The sequence below is a fragment of the Misgurnus anguillicaudatus genome, chromosome 13, assembly GCF_027580225.2.
Source record: "Misgurnus anguillicaudatus chromosome 13, ASM2758022v2, whole genome shotgun sequence".
In the NCBI taxonomy this organism is placed as follows: Eukaryota; Metazoa; Chordata; class Actinopteri; order Cypriniformes; family Cobitidae; genus Misgurnus; species Misgurnus anguillicaudatus.
This window is the reverse complement of record NC_073349.2, coordinates 28,931,472-28,952,135: the sequence shown is the minus strand read 5'-3', so window position 1 is coordinate 28,952,135 and position 20,664 is coordinate 28,931,472. Positions and strand designations below refer to the sequence as shown.

The following is a 20,664-nucleotide window of genomic DNA, read 5'->3' as shown; positions in this document are numbered from 1 at the left end:
CACCCATGCCGCCCGCACCATCTTCACCTCCAGGGGGTAGTTTCATCCCGGAACCGAGACTTCCGATCCCGGAGAAATACGCCGGTGAGCCCAACTATTGCCGTACTTTTCTCTCTCACTGTTCTTTACATTTCGCCCAACAGCCCCGGACATTCTTCCTCGAGGAAACCAAGGTAGCGTTTACGCTCTCACTTCTCTCGGGCAAGGCTGCCCTCTGGGGGACGGCGGTATGGGAAAACAAGGACAGCTGTTGTTCCTCGTTCGCCTCGCTTTCTGAAGAGATGAGAAGGGTTTTCGACCGCTCCGTCGCCGGGAGGGAGGCCGCCCGTCTCCTCACGGATCTCCAGCAGGGGGAGCGGTCGGTCTCAGACTATGCCATCGAGTTCCGTACCCTGGCGGCGGAGTGCAGGTGGAACGAGGAAGCGCAGTGGGATCAGTTTCTGCATGGGTTGGCGGATCGGATCCAGCGAGAGATTGTTACGGCGGAGTTACCCACCTCTCTTAATGGGCTGGTGGATTTGGCGATCCGGGTTGACGCACGCCTGTCCATTTCAGTCAGAAGAAGGACTCACGCCACGTCCCAGTTGAGAGGGGAAGATGCAGGTCCATCCAGTGAAGTGTCCGCCGGCGGTCTCTCAGATCCGCAGCCCATGCAGGTGGGTCGAGCTCGGTTACCCCGGGAGGAGAGAATGCGGCGGAGATCCCTGGGACTTTGCAGGTACTGTGGCGAGCTGGGTCACCAATGTCAGCGGTGCCCGGTTAAAGGACCACACCCGATAGCCAGGCAGAGGCTACTTTCGGGCGGGATCTCCGCACAGAGGACCTCTATGACATCTACCTTCCTCCCGGTGAGACTACGGTGGTCCACGAAGTCACACACTGGGCACGCACTTCTGGATTCGGGGGCGGAGGGCAATTTCATCGATAGCTCTCTGGCACGTAAGCTTCAGCTACAGTTCATTCCACTCACCCACCAGATTGAGCCCTTCGCCCTCAATGGACATCCATTACCCACTATCAAGCACACCACTGCACCCATTACACTCATCACATCTGGGAATCACACTGAGACAATTTCATTTTTTATTACTGACACTGCTCTCGCCCCCATAGTTCTTGGACATCCTTGGCTTCATCTCCATAATCCCAGGATCGACTGGAAATTGGGTTCCGTTATCAGCTGGAGCGAGGAGTGTCATAAGTCCTGTCTTGTCTCTGCTTGTGTTTCTGTGTCTGAGTCTGTGTTTCAGGGGAAAGCAGTGGATTTGTCTACCGTGCCCACGGAGTACCACGACCTGAAGGAGGTGTTCAGTAAGTCGCGGGCTGATTCTCTTCCTCCTCATCGTCCCTATGACTGTGCGATAGACTTATTGCCAGGTACGTTTCCGCCTAAGGGCAAGTTATACTCTCTGTCCGTTCCGGAGATGGAGGCCATGGAGAAATATATTTCTGATTCTCTGGCAACGGGGTTCATTCGCCCTTCCTCATCTCCAGCGGGGGCGGGGTTCTTTTTTGTGGGGAAGAAGGACGGATCCTTGCGACCTTGTATTGACTACCGAGGGTTGAACAACATCACGGTAAAGAATACTTATCCTTTGCCGTTGATGTCTTCAGCTTTCGAGAGGTTGCAGGGAGCGTCCGTTTTCACTAAATTGGACTTACGTAATGCATATCATTTGGTTCGCATCAGGAAGGGGGATGAATGGAAGACTGCGTTTAACACCCCTCGTGGCCATTTTGAGTACTGCGTGATGCCTTTCGGTCTCACGAACTCGCCGGCAGTCTTCCAAGCACTCGTTAATGACGTGTTGCGAGACATGGTAGACCAATTCATATATGTTTACCTGGATGACATATTGATTTTTTCTTCGTCTCTCCAGGAACATTTGCAACACGTACGACGAGTGCTTCTGCGGTTGTTAGAGAATGGGCTTTTTGTCAAGGCGGAAAAATGCGTTTGTCATGCACAGTCTGTTTCTTTTTTAGGACACATCATTTCGACTGAGGGTGTTCGCATGGATCCTGAGAAGGTTAAGGCTGTGGTAGATTGGCCATCCCCAGAGTCTCGCAAGGCCCTGCAGAGATTTCTGGGGTTCGCCAATTTTTACCGGCGTTTCATTCGCAATTTCAGCCAACTAGCCGCACCTCTGACCGCTTTGACCTCCCCTGGTTTGACGTTCAGGTGGTCAGACGCAGCTGAGGCTGCATTTGCCAAACTGAAAAGCTGCTTTGTTTCAGCTCCCATTCTCGTTACCCCTGATCGTTCACGTCAATTCATAGTGGAGGTCGACGCGTCAGAGGTGGGGGTAGGAGCAGTGTTGTCCCAGCGCGCATCCTCAGACGGAAAGGTTCATCCTTGCGCGTATTATTCTCATCGTTTATCCCCTGCGGAGGTTAACTATGACATTGGCAATCGGGAGTTGTTGGCCGTCAAATTGGCACTGGAAGAATGGCGTCACTGGCTTGAAGGGTCGGGTGTACCTTTCATTGTATGGACGGACCATAAGAATCTCGAATACATTAGAACTGCCAAAAGACTTAACTCCAGGCAGGCTCGGTGGGCATTGTTTTTCGGTCGTTTCGATTTTACACTTTCTTACCGGCCGGGTTCCAAAAACATCAAACCCGATGCTTTATCCCGTCTTTTTGAGCGTTCCGATCGTACTGCTACTCCCGAGCCCATTTTACCGGAGAAAATCATTATCTCCGCGCTCAGATGGGAGGTCGAATCGAAGGTTTTGACAGCCTTAGAAGGGGTAACGCCCCCGGCTCGCTGCCCACCGAACCGTTTATTTGTGCCGGAAGGGTTACGGTCAGACGTCCTCCAGTGGGGTCATGGTTCCAGTGTTGCTTGTCACCCAGGGGTTAGTAGAACTAGGTTTCTAGTCAAGCAACGATTTTGGTGGCCTGGTATGGCTCGTGACGTCCACGACTTCGTCTTGGCTTGTTCGGTTTGTGCCGTTGGTAAGACTTCCAATCGTCCTCCAGATGGGTTACTTTTACCGCTGTCTGTCCCTTCGAGACCCTGGTCCCACATTTCGCTAGATTTTATTACCGCCCTCCCACCCTCTAAGGGTAATACGGTGATTTTGACCGTAGTGGACCGGTTCTCGAAGGCGACCCATTTCATTCCCTTGCCCAAATTACCATCAGCCAAGGAAACAGCGGTAGCTGTCATTGACCACGTCTTCCGAATACATGGCCTCCCGACAGATGTGGTCTCTGACAGGGGTCCCCAGTTTGTGTCCAAATTTTGGCGAGAGTTCTGCAAATTGCTAGGGGCGACTGTTAGTCTTTCGTCCGGGTTTCATCCCCAGAGCAACGGTCAAACCGAGCGAGCCAATCAGGACGTCGAAAGGGTGTTGCGATGTCTGGTTTCCAAGAATCCTTTGTCCTGGTGTCAGCAACTCTCAATTGTGGAGTACGCACACAATTCTCTGCCGGTGTCATCTACGGGCATGTCTCCATTCAAGTGTAGTTTAGGGTACCAACCACCTAATTTTGTCAGTACTGAATCCGAGGTGTCGGTTCCCTCCGCAAACGCACTAGTCCAGAGGTGCCACCGCACCTGGACCAGAGCTCGCAGAGCTCTGCTCCAGGCAAGGTCACGCACCAAGGCCAAGGCCGATCGCCACCGGTCGAAGCCTCCCCGATACGTCGTCGGTCAAAGAGTGTGGCTTTCAACCCAGAATATTCCGATGCGTTCCGTCTCGAATAAACTTGCTCCCAAATTTATTGGCCCGTTTTCTGTTACCAAAATCATTAATCCGGTAACAGTGCGTCTTAGCCTTCCTCCTGCGTACAGGAGGGTTCACCCCGTCTTTCACGTTTCCAAAATTAAACCGGTGATTTTTTCCCGTCTTAATCCGCCTGCCCCGGTTCCCCCTCCGCCTCGTATCGTTAATGGGGAGACCACATATTCGGTTAACCGTAGTCTGGACTCCAGACGGAGGGGACGCGGATTTCAGTACTTGGTGGATTGGGAAGGTTACGGTCCGGAGGAGAGAAGGTGGGTTCCTGCTCGGGACATACTGGATCACCGCCTTATTGATGAATTCAATCAGCAGGTAAAGCAGGCTGGGAACGCCGAGGGGCGTTCCTAGGGGAGGGGGTACTGTCACGGTAGGAGAATCCATTGTTTTCCTCCGTGTCATGTTTGTATGTGTGTGTTGTTCACTTACCCTGCCATGTGCTCGTTAGAGCAATCCCTGTCACCTGTGTGTTGATTGTCTCGCTCCAGCTGTTCATCATTACATCATCTCCATATATACTCACCTGACTTTCTGTTCCCTGCCAGATTCTATTGTTTGCTCAGTCTCCGTGTTGCTTGGTTGTTCCGTGTGCATTGGATTACGTGTTTCAGTTTGGATGTGTATTGTCGTCGTCGTCTTCGTGTGGATGTTCCGTGTCAGTCTGGATTTCACCACTGCTCACCACTCCACCAACGTCGCACTCAAAACACCAACTTCCACCGTAGTCATCGTCACCATTGCCAGCAACAACACCGGACTGGATTACTTCCGCATTGACATTGAATGCTCTCTCTTTGTTTATATTTAATAAACATTGTTTCATTTTACACCTGCGTTTGCTTCCGTCTCTTACAAGTCATTACAGGTATAGGGACGCTGCGGAAGCCACCGCCCCGTTAAGGGCTAATGGTGGACGAAAGTCAACCGTAGTTGAGGTATAAATGACAGCCGTGGCTGTGTAAGCAAAGCAGTGCTCTGCTAAGGGAAACGTGGGCTGGTAGGATTAACCCCACGGAATAATACTCACAAAGGAACCCGTTGGGACACAATGTGGGGCCCTGGCCAAACACGTAGGTTCGTAAGAATACAACTAGTGAAAGGCTGACAGCCAATGCTCCGCAACAAAGGCTGTCAAGGCAGTGGAGAGAGCAAAACAAACCATTACGCATTTTTGCTCTGTTAGCCTTCCATACTGAAACTCAATTTGGAGCCTCAGTCGGAGGCTGCAAGCCGACTTGCGAGTCTGCTCTCCGTGTCCTCCCTGGTGAGGACAGAACACGAGAGGATACAGGCTCGATACGAACATTGTAGAATCTAATGAACGTATTAGGTGTCGCCCAACCAGCAGCTCTACAGATGTCTGTTAGCGAGGAACCACGAGCTAATGCCCAAGATGAGGCAACACTCCGAGTGGAGTGCGCTCTCAAATTAAAGGGGCAAGGAATGCCCTGCAAATTGTAAGCCAGGGCGATAGTATCAACTATCCAATGAGACATCCTCTGCTTAGTGACAGCTTTCCCTTTCTGCTGGCCACCATAACAAACAAAGAGCTGGTCTGAGGTCCTGAAGCTTTGCGTGCGGTCCACGTAGAATCGCAGTGCGCGTACGGGGCACAACAAAGCCTCGGTTGGGTTTGCCTGCTCCAAAGGCAATGCTTGCAAGCTCACCACTTGATCTCTAAAGGGAGTAGTGGGAACTTTGGGCACGTAGCCTGGTCTGGGTCTCAAGGTCACGCTCGAGACAGAAGGACCAAACTGAAGGCACGAATCGTCAACAGAGAATGCATGTAAATCCCCTATTCTCTTCACCTGAGGCCAATGCTAGTAGGGTCAGAGCCTTCATGGATAGAAGCTTCAGACTCGCAGACTGCAAAGGCTCGAACGGAGGACTCTGTAGCGCTTTCAGCACCATGGACAGGTCCCAGGGAGGAATAGAAGGAGGGCGCGAGGGGTTTAGCCTGCGAGCGCCTCTCAGGAATCTAATAACCAAATCATGCTGGCCCACTGATCTGCCGTTAATAAGTGAGTGATGCGCAGATATAGCGGCGATATCAACTTTAATAGTGGACGGTGACAGCCTACCATCTAACCTTTGTTGAAGATATAAAAGCACAATGTTAATAGGGCATTCTCTGGGGTCCTCGCGTTGCGAAGAGCACCAGGTGACGAAAAGGTTCCATTTTAACGCGTAAGCCCGTCTCGTAGACGGAGCTCGTGCCGCGTCAATAGTGTTAGATACCGCCTGGGGCAAATCACTTAAACCTTGCGCGCGCTCAACGACCAAACGTGGAGATTCCACAGGTCGGGGCGCGGGTGCCATAATGTGCCCCCTCCCTGAGAAAGAAGGTCCTTCCTCAGGGGAATCCGCCAGGGAGGGGCTGTCGCGAGGAGCATTAGTTCCGGAAACCAATTCCTGGTCGTCCAATATGGGGCGATCATTAAAAGGCTCTCCTCGTCCTGCCTGACTTTGCACAGTATCTGTGCTATTAAACTCACTGGGGGGAACGCATATTTGCGCATGCCCCGCGGCCAGCTGTGTGCCAACGCATCCACGCCGAGGCTGCCCTCGGTTAGTGAATAAAACAGGCGACAATGGGTATTGTCCGGAGACGCAAATAGGTCTATCTGCGCTCGACCGAATTTCCTCCAAATCAGCTGGACCGTCTGGGGGTGGAGTCGCCATTCGCCGGTGCGCGCTGCTCGGGAAAGCGCGTCTGCCGCTGTATTGAGCGAGCCCGGTATGTAAATGGCACGAAGGGACCTCAGATGCTTCTGACTCCAAAGGAGGAGATGACGAGCGAGATGCGACAGGTGACGAGAGCGCAAACCGCCTTGACGGTTGATATACGCTACGGTCGCAGTGTTGTCTGAGCGTACTAGTACATCCTTCCCTCGCAGCTCCTGAGCGAAGCGTACGAGTCCCAGATATACTGCCCATAACTCGCGGCAATTGATATGCCAATGCAACTGGGGTGCTGTCCACACCCCCGAAGCCGTGAGCTCGTCGTACGTGGCTCCCCAGCCCGTGTCGAAGGCATCTGTGTGCACAACAGCATGCCGGGAGACCTGTCTCATGGACACGCCGGCCCTGAGAAACGCGGGGTCTGACCACGGGGGGAATGTTAGGCGACACGCAGGTGTAATGGTTACACGATGAATGCCAGCGCACCACGCTCTCCTCGGGACTCGATCGTGAAGCCAACGCTGAAGCGGTCTCATATGGAGCAGCCTGAGCGGTGTCACGGCCGCAGCTGCTGCCATACGCCCCAGGAGTCTCTGAAATTGTTTCAGAGGGACCGCATTCTTCCCTCGGAATGAACCGAGGCAAGTCAGAATTGATTGGACGCGCTCTTCTGTTAAACGCGCCGATAAATCGATCGAGTCCAGTTCCATACCGAGAAAAGAGATCCTCTGCGTGGGGCAGAGTTTGCTCTTTTCCCAGTTGACCCGAAGACCCAAACGGGCGAGATGTTGAAGTGTTAGATCTCTGTGTTCGCACAGCGTCCGCCGAGAATGCGCTATTATAAGCCAATCGTCGAGGTAAGCCAGAATGCGAACACCGCTCTCTCTGAGGGGCTTTAACGCCGCCTCTACCACTTTCGTGAACACACAGGGAGAGAGAGACAGCCCGAACGGTAGTACTTTGTATTGGTATGCCCGCCCCTCGAACGCAAACCGGAGAAACGGTCGGTGACGAGGGAGAATGGACACATGAAAGTACGCGTCTTTCAGGTCTATCGCTGCAAACCAATCTTGGGGGCGTATTGCACTGAAAATTTGTTTCGGTGTAATCATCCTGAAAGACCTCTTCTGAAGAGACTTGTTCAGGACACACAAATCCAAAATCAGTCGTAACCCGCCGCCTTTCTTGGGTACTATGAAAGTACGGGCTGTAAAAACCCGATCTCATCTCGGTAAGAGGGATCGGCTCGATCGCGTCCTTCGCCAGCAGGACTTCGACCTCTGCACGCAGTACATGTGCAACGGACGCTTTCACCGTGGTGAAACGTATGCCCGCAAATTTGGGAGTGTGCCGATTGAATTGAATTTCGTAACCGAGGCGGATCGTGCGTAAAACCCAACGAGACGGACTGGGAAGCTGAAGCCAAGCCCCCAGGGACCGTACGAGAGGAATTAACGGCACTACCGGTGTACCCGCGGCGGGGCAGCGAGGCGGGACAGGCGGGACTGCCGGTGCGTCTGCCGTGACAGCATAAGCATCTACAGTATGTGTGTGTGTGACACTGACCTGAGCCCGCTGAGGTAAACGGTCGTCCGGTCTCCTCAGCTGAGGACGCAGACTCCGAAGGGGTTGCTGGTGGTCCGGTCTCCGAAGGGGAGAGCTCGAACTCCTCAGAACACCCACTGGCGACAGAGGAGAGGGAGGAAGAGCATCTGACTGCCCGCTCACATCTCTCTCGATCCTCTGGAGACCTGGAGAAGGAATAGGAATGCACTCTTTTTGTGGTTTTGTGGGTGCCGGCTGAGAAGCCGGCGGAACAGAAACAAAACGAAACAAAAGATTTTCCACCCGGCCCTCTACCGGTGGAAGGAGCGGTGCCGTCACCGTCTCCCGTAGAGTGATCCCATCCAACTCCAGGTCGCCCGTCTCAGGGCCGCTTCGATTTCCGTTTGCCACGGGAAGCGGGTGGTGCGGGCGGGGCGGGCTGCCGACGGCTGTTCCCTCTCCGTGGTCTAGAAGACGTTCTAGCGGGGGGGGCGAAGGCAGCCGCCGGAGGGCGCCCTCGGCGAGGAGCAGACGGGGCCGCCGGCGCTGGGGGGCGAGATGCAGGTCGCTTGCGCCGGGGCATGATCTGAGCGATCGCTTCCGTCTGCTTCTGGGCGGCGGAGAACTGCTGAAACGACTCCACCGACTCGCTGAACAGGCCTGCCTGGGATACGGGCGCATCCAAGAACTTGTTCTTTTCTGCATCCGTCATGTCGGCCAGACAGAGCCACAGATGGCGTTCCTGGACCACCATCGTGGACATCGCACGACCGATCGCCTGTGCCGTGACCTTCGTAGCACGGAGGGCCAGATCCGTAGCGGCCCGGAGCTCCGAAAGCACAGGCGAGTCGTGTCCTCCCTCGTGCAGATCTCTCAAGGCCTTGGCCTGGTGGACCTGCAGCAACGCCATAGCGTGCAGGGCTGAAGCCGCCTCTCCACATGCATGATAGGCAGCCCCCGTTAAACCGGAAGACTGTCTGCAAGCACGGGAGGGGAGGGCTGGGCGATCCTTCCAGGTGGAAGCGGTGGCCGGACACAATTGCATCACAACCGCACGCTCCACGGGGGGGATTCCCGTATAGCCCTTAGCGGCTCCATCGGTGAGGGAGGTGAGGGGGGAGGGCTGAAACGGCCGTAAACGGGTAGAATACGGCGACCTCCAGGTCCTGGTCAGCTCCTCGTGCACCTCGGGGAAGAAAGGTACCGGCGGAGAGGGTTGTGAAACCCGGGCAGCTCCAAAGAACCAATCATCCAGGCGGGACGGTTCGGGCTGTGGGGGGTGAACCCACTCCAACCCGACGGTCTCCGCCGCTCGAGAGAGCACGGCCACCATCTCTGGATCGAAATCCGGCGTCACGACCCGTCCGGAAGGGGGGAGGACATCCAGATCCTCAGAGGTAGAGGGCCCACCCTCGGATGCTGCGGTCTCCGTGGACCCGGAGGGAGGCACGACAGATCCAACAGACATCGTAGAACACGACTCTGAAGTTTCCATCGGCGCATCAACCGGCTGTGGATGAGGAGGCTGAGAGGCAGAGGACGAATCCCCTGCCCGGTTCAGCACAGTGATGCGGAGATCATCCTTCGAGAGCTTCACAGCCGCACCGTGGCGGCGATCAGAGCTCGTCGGACGTGGGTTGCGTTTTTCCCGGAGGAAAGACAACCGTCTCCGCAAATCCACAAGGGACATGTTCTCGCAGTGAGAACACTTACCCCCAGCGAACGCTGCCTCAGCGTGCTCGATGCCCAAGCACGAAAGACAACGCTCGTGACCGTCCTTCGGACCCATATACTTCCCGCATCCAAGATCGCACGGACGAAAAGCCATCCTGAAAAGGACGCTAATCTCCGGATATACGAGAGAGTGGCTGCCTTTAACAAGGCACAAAGCTCTCTCGTATAACTCTTTTAGGGAAATTCACTCAGATGCTCAGTTGATGATGCGCAAAGGGAAGGCAACGCACACACTAAACTCAAAACAAAAAAGATGCAGAGCCTGTGGAATACTGCGAAGCGTCCGCTGTGGTACTGCCAGTCCAACCAACTTCCGCAATCGATCCCAACAGAGTGAAGTAGCTTCTCAGTAGCAGATACTGCCGGCTTTCGAAGCGATAAAAAGCTGATTTCCCTATTTGCACGTGCGCCTTATATACGCACCTGGCGGGGCGGCGCCAGCATTATGCAAATATCTCAATGCCAAGTTCATTGGCGTTTTAGTAGTATTCGAAGCAGACCGGTCTCCCCAAGCGAGCTCCCAACTCGTCGGTCACGACGCGACGTCGTAGTGACCGACTGAAAGGGAACTCACATCCTTTCATTTCATGAGATACAATTTGAATGCAATTCACAACCCAGGATGCTGAATTGTAAAAACAGGAAGAAATTTAAAGGGACAGTAAGGGTGTTTTCACACATGCCTCATTTAGTTCGGTTGAATCGTATCAGAGTTCGATTGCTCAGTTGGTGCAGTTCGTTTGGGCAGGTGAGAAGGCAGCAATCGAACTCTGGTGCGCACCAAATGCGGACCAAACAAGCGGACTGAGACCTCCTTGAAGAGGTGGTCTCGGTACGTTTTCAAACAACTCTAGAGCGGTTCATTTGTGGTGAGAACACAATCCGAGATCGAACCGAGTTTGTCTAGAGCGCTGTTTACAAACTATGTATAACAACCACGGACATAATTACAGCACGCAGTCTCATGTCCACTGTGTCTGCTGTATTTTCCCTCTTTTTTGTTTACTTCCGGGGTTCCGTTGGAATTGTACGTTGGTTCTGACCAATGGAGAAGCAGTTTAGGAAATACGTTCAAATACATGTGGCCAATGAGTGATGTGGATCTTATCACATGACTGAATTTTGGTTTGTTTCAACTGTTGTGGACCAGAGCAATCAGTGTGGTGTGAAAAGGAACCAAAATTGCTAAAAAAGCTACAATGTATCATTTTTTGCTTTTGGTACGGACCAAAAGAACCAAACTATACAGATGTGAAAACACCCTAAGTAGTAGTAAGTGTTTTATTAATCAAAATCAATGTTTTTATTCATAAATATGTCCTCGTTGGTGTCAAATGACCTCTGCCAGTGATCTGACTTTTGGCACCACTTGAAATAAGTACGTTGTCCTGTTAGATTAGATTGGTAAATTATCATTAATTCTGTCTAATTGGGTGATTCTCACGAAAACTTGGTTTTAAAAATGTCAAGCATGAAAATGTAAAAATTGCTTAAATTTACTTTTTTCCCACCAGACATTGAAAAACAAAGTCTGGAGTAAATGGAATGGGAACATTAATTTAAAAACTTTTACTTATCATTTAACACTTTTTGTAACATAATTTAAAAAATTAGTCCTAAAAAATCTCATTACCGCAACATTCAGAAAACATCAACACTGACATATTTTCAAAATGACATGACAAACCTGAAAGAACATAACTTGGAGATTCTGCACATGCATTTAAAATCAAAGTATTATGATTCTATTAATTAAATTAACATTTAATAAGCATCTGTTGCGGTAATGATAATCAAAATGTCGTGTAAGCATTCTGACAAGACAATATTTCAAATTAACTGTAAAAAAAAAGATCTTACCTGGTAGCCATCTTGAAGTAACTGGTACATGTGCTTGGTCACTCAAAATCAAACTTGATTAAAATTCTGTATGTGTGCTTAAACTGTTCTCAAAAAGTGTTGCGGAGGATGAGAACATCAGGCATGGACACATCATTTTCCAAATTTTTCTTCATTATTATTATACATGAATATTCAGTAAATATTTTTTCTGTCATCTTAAGTAGTCTAGCAAAACATCCATTTATTTTTTTTCTTAATATTTTTGTGTTAATTTGATTAAATTACAACATAACGCATGTTCAAACACAGCCGGACACATTACGGTAATGAGAATTTCAGCAGAAAATGAGATAAAATTTACAATTATAAATTCTTATGTTGAAATCACACATTGTGCAAGGTAGAACACAGTATTGTGTTAATTCTGATGCTTTTTAATGTTACTATATTAAACATTTTAAAGCTAAAATCATTAGTGCCGTTGTGTTTCAATGCTTTCGTGAGAATCACCCAATTATGGTTACCTGTTATTTTTGTTATGGCCTTAAAAAAATCATTGTGACCACAAAACCAGGGTACAATTTTTGAAATTGAGATGTATACATCACATTAAAGCTTTTTGTTAGGATGAAACAATATTTGGTTAAGATACAACTATATGAAAATCTGGAATGCAAATAAATACTGAGAAAAGCACATATAAAGTTGTCCAAATAAAGTCCTTAGCAAACATATTATTAATTATAAATACATTTTTTATATATTTCCAGTAGGAAATTTACAAAATATCGTAATGGAACATAATCTTTACTTAATAATGATTTTTGGATAAAGGAAAAATCTATAATTGAAGAGTTTCGTTGCAAAACGAGATAAATCCATTTTTTAACATTTTTGTCAAAACATGTTTAATATTATGTTATCATGTTATTATTTTGTTTGATGGTGCTACTTAGCTGTATTTTTTAAGTTATGAAAGTTTAAATCAAAATAAACCAACTGCAGTTGCATTGAAATTAACTGGAATGCACAACCTGAACAATTAAAAAAACGGTGGTTATCCCGTTTTGCAACGAAACTCTTCAATTTTAACCCACACAATGTATTTTTGGCTATTGCTACAAATACCTATGCTACTTATGACTGGTTTGTGGTCCAAAGAGTGTTTTGTTTATTATAATAAATTGGTTAAATAATATCATACACTATAAAAAATCATAAAGGGACGAACCCAACGCCTGGGACTGTAATTTAATCTATACTGTGTTGCAGTGCCAGCCGGTGACTTCTTTTTTGAGGGCACACGATGTGAAGCTCATCACAACATGTATTTCGCCCGTTGTGTGTTGCTCATCATTTCATAATATGTGTTCAGCGCGTCATGTGAACCATGTGTATCATGCGTCTTGTCAAAATACGTGCCTGCTGCACACACGTCTAAAGGGTTTATGATAAAAGTGACGCTTGCGTTTATACTCACTTAATCAGATTTTTTGTGAACGTGAGCGTCTCTTTTATCATAAACCCTTTTGATGCGTGTGCAAAAGGCACGTATTTTGACAAGATGCATTGTTGGGTCAAATATAACATTTTTCTGGGTAATGTTACCCAGCGGCTGTCCCTTTTTGATCCAACACTAAATGTATTCAATTCAATTTTATTTATATAGCGCTTTTCACAATTGTTTCATTGTTTCAAAGCAGCTTTACATTAATAAAGGAAAAAACACAGAAAAATCTTAAAACATAAACAGCAGAATACAGCGGTTAACCAACATTTTTTAGAGTAGATACAGATCATTGTTAAGAACGTTGTTAAATGAATCCCTTTTTTTTTCCAATGATTTCCATTTCAATCCCATCTTCTTAAAATGGATCAAATGATAGTTCTACATCATTCTACATCAACATAAATCCAATGATTATTAAGGAATTTTAAATGCATCCTCAGTGTAATCCATCCTGGTGTGATGTTAAGGATAAAGGTGTTACAATACCTGTCACTGCATGAAAAGAGCTGTATACGGACAAATACGGGATGGGAAATCCCTGCTAAACTTTAGGTTTGCCAGATTTTTGAGGCAGAGTGCCTGGAAAGGTAATACACCAAAGTAAACTTGTGAAACATCCAGAAACTTTACGTTTGTGGATGTATATAGGAACTGGTGGAAGTTTCCAGGAATCCTTACAGCTGGTTGTGAGGAGAGGTGGGTGTGAGGTGTGAAGGGCTTTTTATATGTTAATGACCCACAGGTAGAGGTGTCTTCTATGTTCTCAGAGCTGAGTGGGGTGGGGTGGGGGGTTAACCATGTCTCTTTAAGACAGCACATACAGTATTGTGGTACATAAAAACTGTTTTCTAAATACGTTTATTATTAATATAATTTAATTAGTCTATTTAAGAAACTTAGCATCATTCAAAATAACTAAAATTCAATGGACACAATTACAATTTTAATGTGTGAAAATTATGTCTCTGACTCAAGAGAAATGCAACAAATGTTATTTCAGAATATTTATTTCCAACACTTTGAAAACATGTCTCCAACTGCCCTATGTCAGAATATTGTGCACGTTTCTCTCAATGCTGCATACATCGTTTAAAAGAAGCCGTTCAAACGACATCATGTAACACATTTTTGCTAGCTAGAATGTTGATAAATTAGTCAGTGAAATGTAAAGCTGCTTGATTTTGCTGATGTCTCATGATTTGAAGTTCACTGTTTCTATTCTTATTATAATTCTACCCTAACATTTCATTAAATCTAAATATGAAATAGAAACAAAAATATTAATAGACAGGTCCATAATCTAAAAGACAGTCTTTCACGTGTGAATGCAAAACATGTTGGGTGATACTGACTGACAAACTCGGGTAAACATATCTGCAGATACCTGTCAGCTACTGTACTTCTAATCCAGAGGTGCCCCAAGTTGGCCCACAATAGATCTTTAATTTGGCCCATCATGCCACATGAGATAAGGAAAAAGAACAAAAGTCATTGACGCAGATGTTCATATTTTTAATTAAACATTTTCTAAAATGTATCATTTTTTTGTTGTATTTTTACATTACAAAAATGTAAATTAATATTAAATGCAAGGGATTAAAGTGAATTTTTTTATGTTTCATGCATACTTGAAGGTGTATAAAATGCATCACAAAACTTAATGAACTCGGGTACTACAGGCTAAAAATGAAGAGGTTTTGGCAGTGGCACACAGAGAAAAGGATATTTTAAATTGATTGGCAAAATGATTTTTTTTACAAAAAGCCTTGGAAAATAAAACTGCATTAGTTATGCATAAACAGAGTAATGTTTGCTTATTTATTTTTAAAATATTAGAAAATTATAAATTAGGGTTTATCAGAGCAACTTTAATTTTAATATAACGCAAAAACATTTACTTTTGGCCCACGGCCCTCAGTCAGGTTTGGCCCTTGTAAGGAAAATGTTCGGGCACCAATCAATGTGTAGTCTATCTGAGGAGGTAACTGTTTAGCATATGATAATGCATGCTTGTACAAAGTCAGTCCACATATTATAATGTTTGTCTTCAATCAATCAATTTAAATAAAAGAGATGGGGACTTTATAATATAATAAGGGTCCATATATCACAGTGATAAAAGACATACATGTATTTTTACTTTAACATGAACTAATGCTGAGTTAAGGCATATACTATCATAAACTACGAGTCATCATTAAGATGACATGTTTTTCATTGTTAGTTAATGCATTCATTTACAATGAATTAATTTGAGTTCATGTTGTAATTAAGTAAGTTCAGTAAGTTACATGTCTTAACTCAGCATTAGTTTTGTATTTACTTATATTTAAGTAAGAATTCATTTAGGTATACGTTTAATGTTTCCAATGATGAGCAGTTAATCCACTAAACCCAAAGATAATTCCTGAGGCATGTTTAAAGAGTTTTGTATTTCATCAAAGATTTTATAAGAAAATCTGAAATCATTCAAAATAACTGTTAACATGTTTGTCAACTAAACATGTTTTGTCAACGTTATAAACTTTATAGAAATATTTTTTTATTAATGACCAAGTATAAAGAACCATGCATAGTGTGAAAACGCGGATTATATAAAAGTATATAATAAAGTGCGAGCAGAGGATCAATCAAACTTGGGCTGGAATGATTGTAGTGCATCCAATGCACCTTGGAATTCGTAGTTTACATCTACAGCAGCATATGCTACAGCAGTGACAACGCCAAAGAAAAGGACTACATTTCCCAGAATGCACCTGCACCCACTCATCTGCCCCCACTCTTCAGGTGCGACTGCTTGACCTATGGGCTTGACGGGAAAATTCAAAATCGCGAACCGTTACAGCCTGGACTTCTCGTTCGGTGTCTTTCTTTGTTTGCTTGCACATCAACAGTAAGGTAAGTTTGATTTAATTAGTTTGTCTGCATCGCGCTGATCGGATGCCTATTTGTTCATATTATGTTATTTACTATGATTCGTTTTTGTCTTTATACTAGAACTGTTTGAATTTAAAGCACAAACAGTAAAACATTAAGGGTATACATGGTACACAGCGGTAAACATGAGGTTAAAAATACGCGAAGTAACATTCAAACCGGGCTGTTAAAAGAATCAATTCGATGTTTAAGTTTTTAAAACAAAACTTTAAAGAAGCCAAGATGAGAAGTTCTTTGCTTAAAACAAACAAAGCAACAGTAACTTGTGTGTTGGAAATGTTAGCAGCTAGCAAGTGTCTCTCTGCTATTTTAAATGATACACAGACGATCTTTTGTTGTTTAAAAGCTCATTGCTTTAGTGCTGGTAGATGCGGCTTATTTTTCAAGACGGTTTTAATAGCTTTATATTGATTTGTAACAAAGCCAGCTTCACTTTGAGAGAACCTAGATGCTAATTGTAAAGAAGCTTGGAGTCATAATATATTTTAACGTAACATGTTTGCTGTTCTTCATCTTTTTAAATATGAAGTCTATCCATGTTTGTGTTTACAGAGGTCATGTACACTGTGGTCAACTTGTGGACGCTGAAGAGGTTTCTGGGTAAAGATGATGTAAGTTTTTATTCATTCAATTTTAAAAACCAAACAGGTTAAATAGTAAACAGATGTGTTATGATGTATGTGATTTTGATTTTTAATTCTGTGTTTGACAGAGAAAAATGAAGTAACAGTGGAAGCTAAAACATCAAACTGATCCAGACACTGAAGAAATTGATGTCACTGCAATCTGGCCAAATTGATGTAAGTTTAATAATGAAATTATTAAATCAAAGAGGTTAAATAGTAAATGGATGTGTTATGATGTATGTGACTCTATTTTTATTCTGTGTTTGATAGACAACTATATTGAAGTAGCCTACTGTAATGAAGCTGCAGAACGTCACAGAGACTCTGAGGACATCAACACAGAATATCAAGTATGAAGATGGACATTATGAAGTTCTTTGATCATATATTGTTGTATCTTTGTATAGTTTAATGTAAACTTTCTAAAATGTACAACTTTATCATTTTGATTTGTCATGTGTGTGTGTGTATCTGTATATGTGTATTAGTATTATGCCAAATACTTATATGTACTTTTATATTTCCAAAGGGCTCCCAAGAGATGTCTGTCCAGATGAGGGTGCATCAACGTTACCTTTGCTGACAAGTATATGCTTTACAATGTAAAACCTAACAGTTAACTTAACTCAAACCATTTAAGGAAATTGGTTGCCTTGGATCATTAGGTTTTGAAGAGAACATACATTTGAGTACTGTGAACTTAAGTCTTGTGCAATTGTGCACTTATATTTAGGTAGTGTGAACTTAAATATAGGTGCTTAACTGCATGTGACTCAATTTGTTTAAGTTCACAGTACTCGGATCTATGTGTTTTGAAACTTGAGTGGTTTGATGCAACCGGTTTTCTTAAATGTGAGAAATTACAGTGTTACAGTGAGAAATGTTTGAATAATTCCAAGACAGAGCTCTGTGATTGATTCTACACTGCAAAAATCACTTTCTAACACTTTTCATCTTGTTTTCAGTAGAAAAACTAAAAATTCTTGAATCAGGATGTATTTTCTTGATGAGCAGAATTACCTTGGAAAATATGTCTAGTTTTTAGACAAAAATATACAATTTAAGATAATTTGTGCCTAAACAAGAAAAAATATCTAACAATGGGGTGAGAAAATTGTGTTTTAATTAAGTTTTTAAGAAAAAAGAAAACTTAAGATTTTTTTCTCACACTTGGCAGATATTTTTGCTTGTTTTAAGCACAAATTCACTTAATACACAGACACACACACATTTTTTATTTGGTCTAAAACTAGACTTATTTTCTTGGGTCATTTTGTTCCTCAAGAAAAAGCATTTTAATTTAAATAATATTTCTACAGAAAACAAGACAAAAATACTATGTAAGAAAGTCATTTTTTGCAGTGTAGGACTAATTTCTTTAGATTATTTAGATATTTACTACATTGCAGTGGCAGCTGGTGACTTCTTTTTTTTTGTGAGCACTCGATGCGATGTTTGTCACAACATGTATATAGCCTGTCATTTGTGTGGTTCCCAATTTCAAAATATGTGTTCTGCGTGTCGAGTGCGTGTATGTGCATCACGTGTTTTGACTAAACACGTGATGCACATGGTTTACATGAAGCAACAAACACATATTTTAAAAACACAAGCAACACACATGACACTCTGAACACTTATTTTGAATTTGCAACCCTCGGATGAGCAGTCACGAGCCGCCACTGCTACATTACATTGTACTGCTTTGAATGTAGTTTTCATTGTTGCTTTTATTTTGTTTTATTTTACTCTAATATTGCTTTATCTGTCTGTATATTTATGAGTTTAAATGGTATTGTTTATGTATGCAACTTTTAATATTTGTGTATTATATTATTTTGTGATTGTGACAATTGTGGATTGTTCAGTTTTTTATTAAATAAACATTTCAAACTCAATTCAAGTTTTTTTTTTTTTTTTAAAGGGTTTTGGGGATGTATAGTAGTATAAAGTGGGGGGGGGGGTTTGTAGTCTATCTGCATAGCAGGCAAATAACCAATCAAGTCACTAAGCTATGAGGGCTTGGGTTGGGCTTAAAACAAAGTGTAACCAATCAAATTATCTCAACTGGAAAGTTTCAAAGTTGTGTCCCAATAGTTGTCAGAGTTTTGGGAGGGGTTTTTAAAAGCAACCAATCAGTGTTGAGATTAAACACCAATGGGGACACTAGAATTGTGCAAAGGTGTGAAATTCCAGTACCTCTGTAGGTGTGAAAATGGCCCCTGCCAAAATCTTCAATGGGATTACTTGCCATGGCAACAAATGGCTGCATATTCCACGGTGATATCCCCTCAGCAAGATACATCCGAATTGGTATCATTACGGGAGTTTCCTAACTTGGTGGAATTAGTAGTTTACCCTCAGTGGAACTAGTAGATACTTCCGAAAATCAGTAGTGTTTACAGGAGTTTCCTAGTACGGATACACCTCTTTTCATGCAGTGTGTGTTGTTCTTGAATAAAGAGAAAACAGGTGGACAGGGCAGGTAGATTGTGTCACCTACTGCAGCTCTGGGCCAACACAACACAGAATCCCATACAGGCAGACAACCTGCGCGCACACACATACACATACAAACACACACACACATACACAATAAGATAAGGAGTAAGCACTTACAATGCACTCAGGTACCAAAGAAAAAACATGCATCTAAAAGGCTTTTTGTGCAACATAACCACTAGAATGTCTCCATTATGGTCCAGTTTGCCGCTTTGGGTGTGCACAAGTGCATTCATGCATTTGAATCTCCTTCAAAGCCACCATTAAACCAGACTGCTCTTGTGTACCGCTGGGGAACGTAGAAGACACTGAATAACAATGAGTCTGATGAGCGTTAACTCCAAATGCTCTTACAGGAACCACAGATAGCTCGTGATTGACAGATTAAATCACTATGCAAATTTCATTTCATTTAAATGATGTCTCGTGGGTTCGTGCTTTGTTTTAAACACTTAATATGTGCACATTTTACTGCGTAAATGCATGTAAAATGTGTTAACATCACAAAGATCACATGCTTTGAATCCGAGGGAACACACGAAACTGATTAAATTAAATGCAATATTGTCAGATTAAATGCAAAAAAATGGTCCTTAGGGTGGTCCTTTCAAAAATTACACCTTTACACCTAAAGAGTTCATATTAGTACTTTAAATGTACATATTGGTACCGATGTCTGTACCTTAAAGGTGTAGTGGAGGATTTTCTCGAATTTTAGAAAAGAACCGCCTTCTCCACTTTTTTAAAAATGCAATTGCACAACATTCCTGATTGACAACTAGGAGGACCAATAGGCTTGATGATCCATCCAGAAAAAGAAAATCCTCCACAATACCTTTAATACTACATATTGTGACCTTTTTAAAGGGCACTGCCCCAGTGACAGCTTCATTTTTGACTTTTTTTTTCTGACAGCACAAAGTCACTTCACTGTAAAACCTAACAGCAGACATGGGGACTTGTGACTTGGTGACTTGGACTCGAGTCGACTCGAGTCGCTATTTTTGTGACTTGTGACTTGACTTGACAAAAAATAAAACACTTGAGACTTGACTCCGACTTGGAAGTTAAAGACTCGGGACTTGACTTGACTTGAGACACGATGACTTGAATGACTTGAGTGTTAATCACATCATGTTTTCAGTTTGAATATAAAATATATAAATAATTAAAAAAAATAAAGTTGACGCAGCTTGAGCGCAGGCTAAGAATGGCGTTATCATGACTGAATCACGACATGCAGCTCTCGTACCTTACGCACGCCACGCCCACTTAGATCAGATATCAACATGTCAGCCGGAGGGGTACCGAGGGTCATCGCTTTCGGCTTCAACAAGATGTCAAAAGACGAACAGTGCATTGCAAGACTTGCAACATTAAAATCACGGGCAGCCACGTGACAACCTCCAATTTTGTCCGTCATTTGAAGAGCCATAGTAAGTGCTTGTCATTTTTTTAATGTCTGGTTAGTTGGTAGATAGCTAATGTAATAATAGCTAAAGTAGCCATTAACCCTCATCAATGATGAGTCATT

The 20,664-nt window shown here is 44.3% G+C and overlaps 1 protein-coding gene and 1 long non-coding RNA gene across 2 annotated transcripts in view; one reads left to right on the top strand and one right to left on the bottom strand.

Moving 5' to 3' along the window:
* The window catches only part of ghrhrl (growth hormone releasing hormone receptor, like), a 58,170-nt gene that overhangs the window by 18,794 nt on the left and 18,712 nt on the right, over nt 1-20,664 (bottom strand). The window contains exon 3 of the mRNA XM_073875538.1: nt 19,056-19,178. Within this exon, the coding sequence (XP_073731639.1) occupies nt 19,056-19,178 (123 nt within the window). The remainder of the gene's footprint in view (nt 1-19,055; nt 19,179-20,664) is intronic.
* LOC129423428 (uncharacterized) lies at nt 15,310-18,526 on the top strand. Its single transcript, XR_012372974.1, has 5 exons — nt 15,310-15,963; nt 16,555-16,613; nt 16,715-16,802; nt 16,899-16,978; nt 17,158-18,526. It is a non-coding gene; the product is annotated as an uncharacterized lncRNA (long non-coding RNA).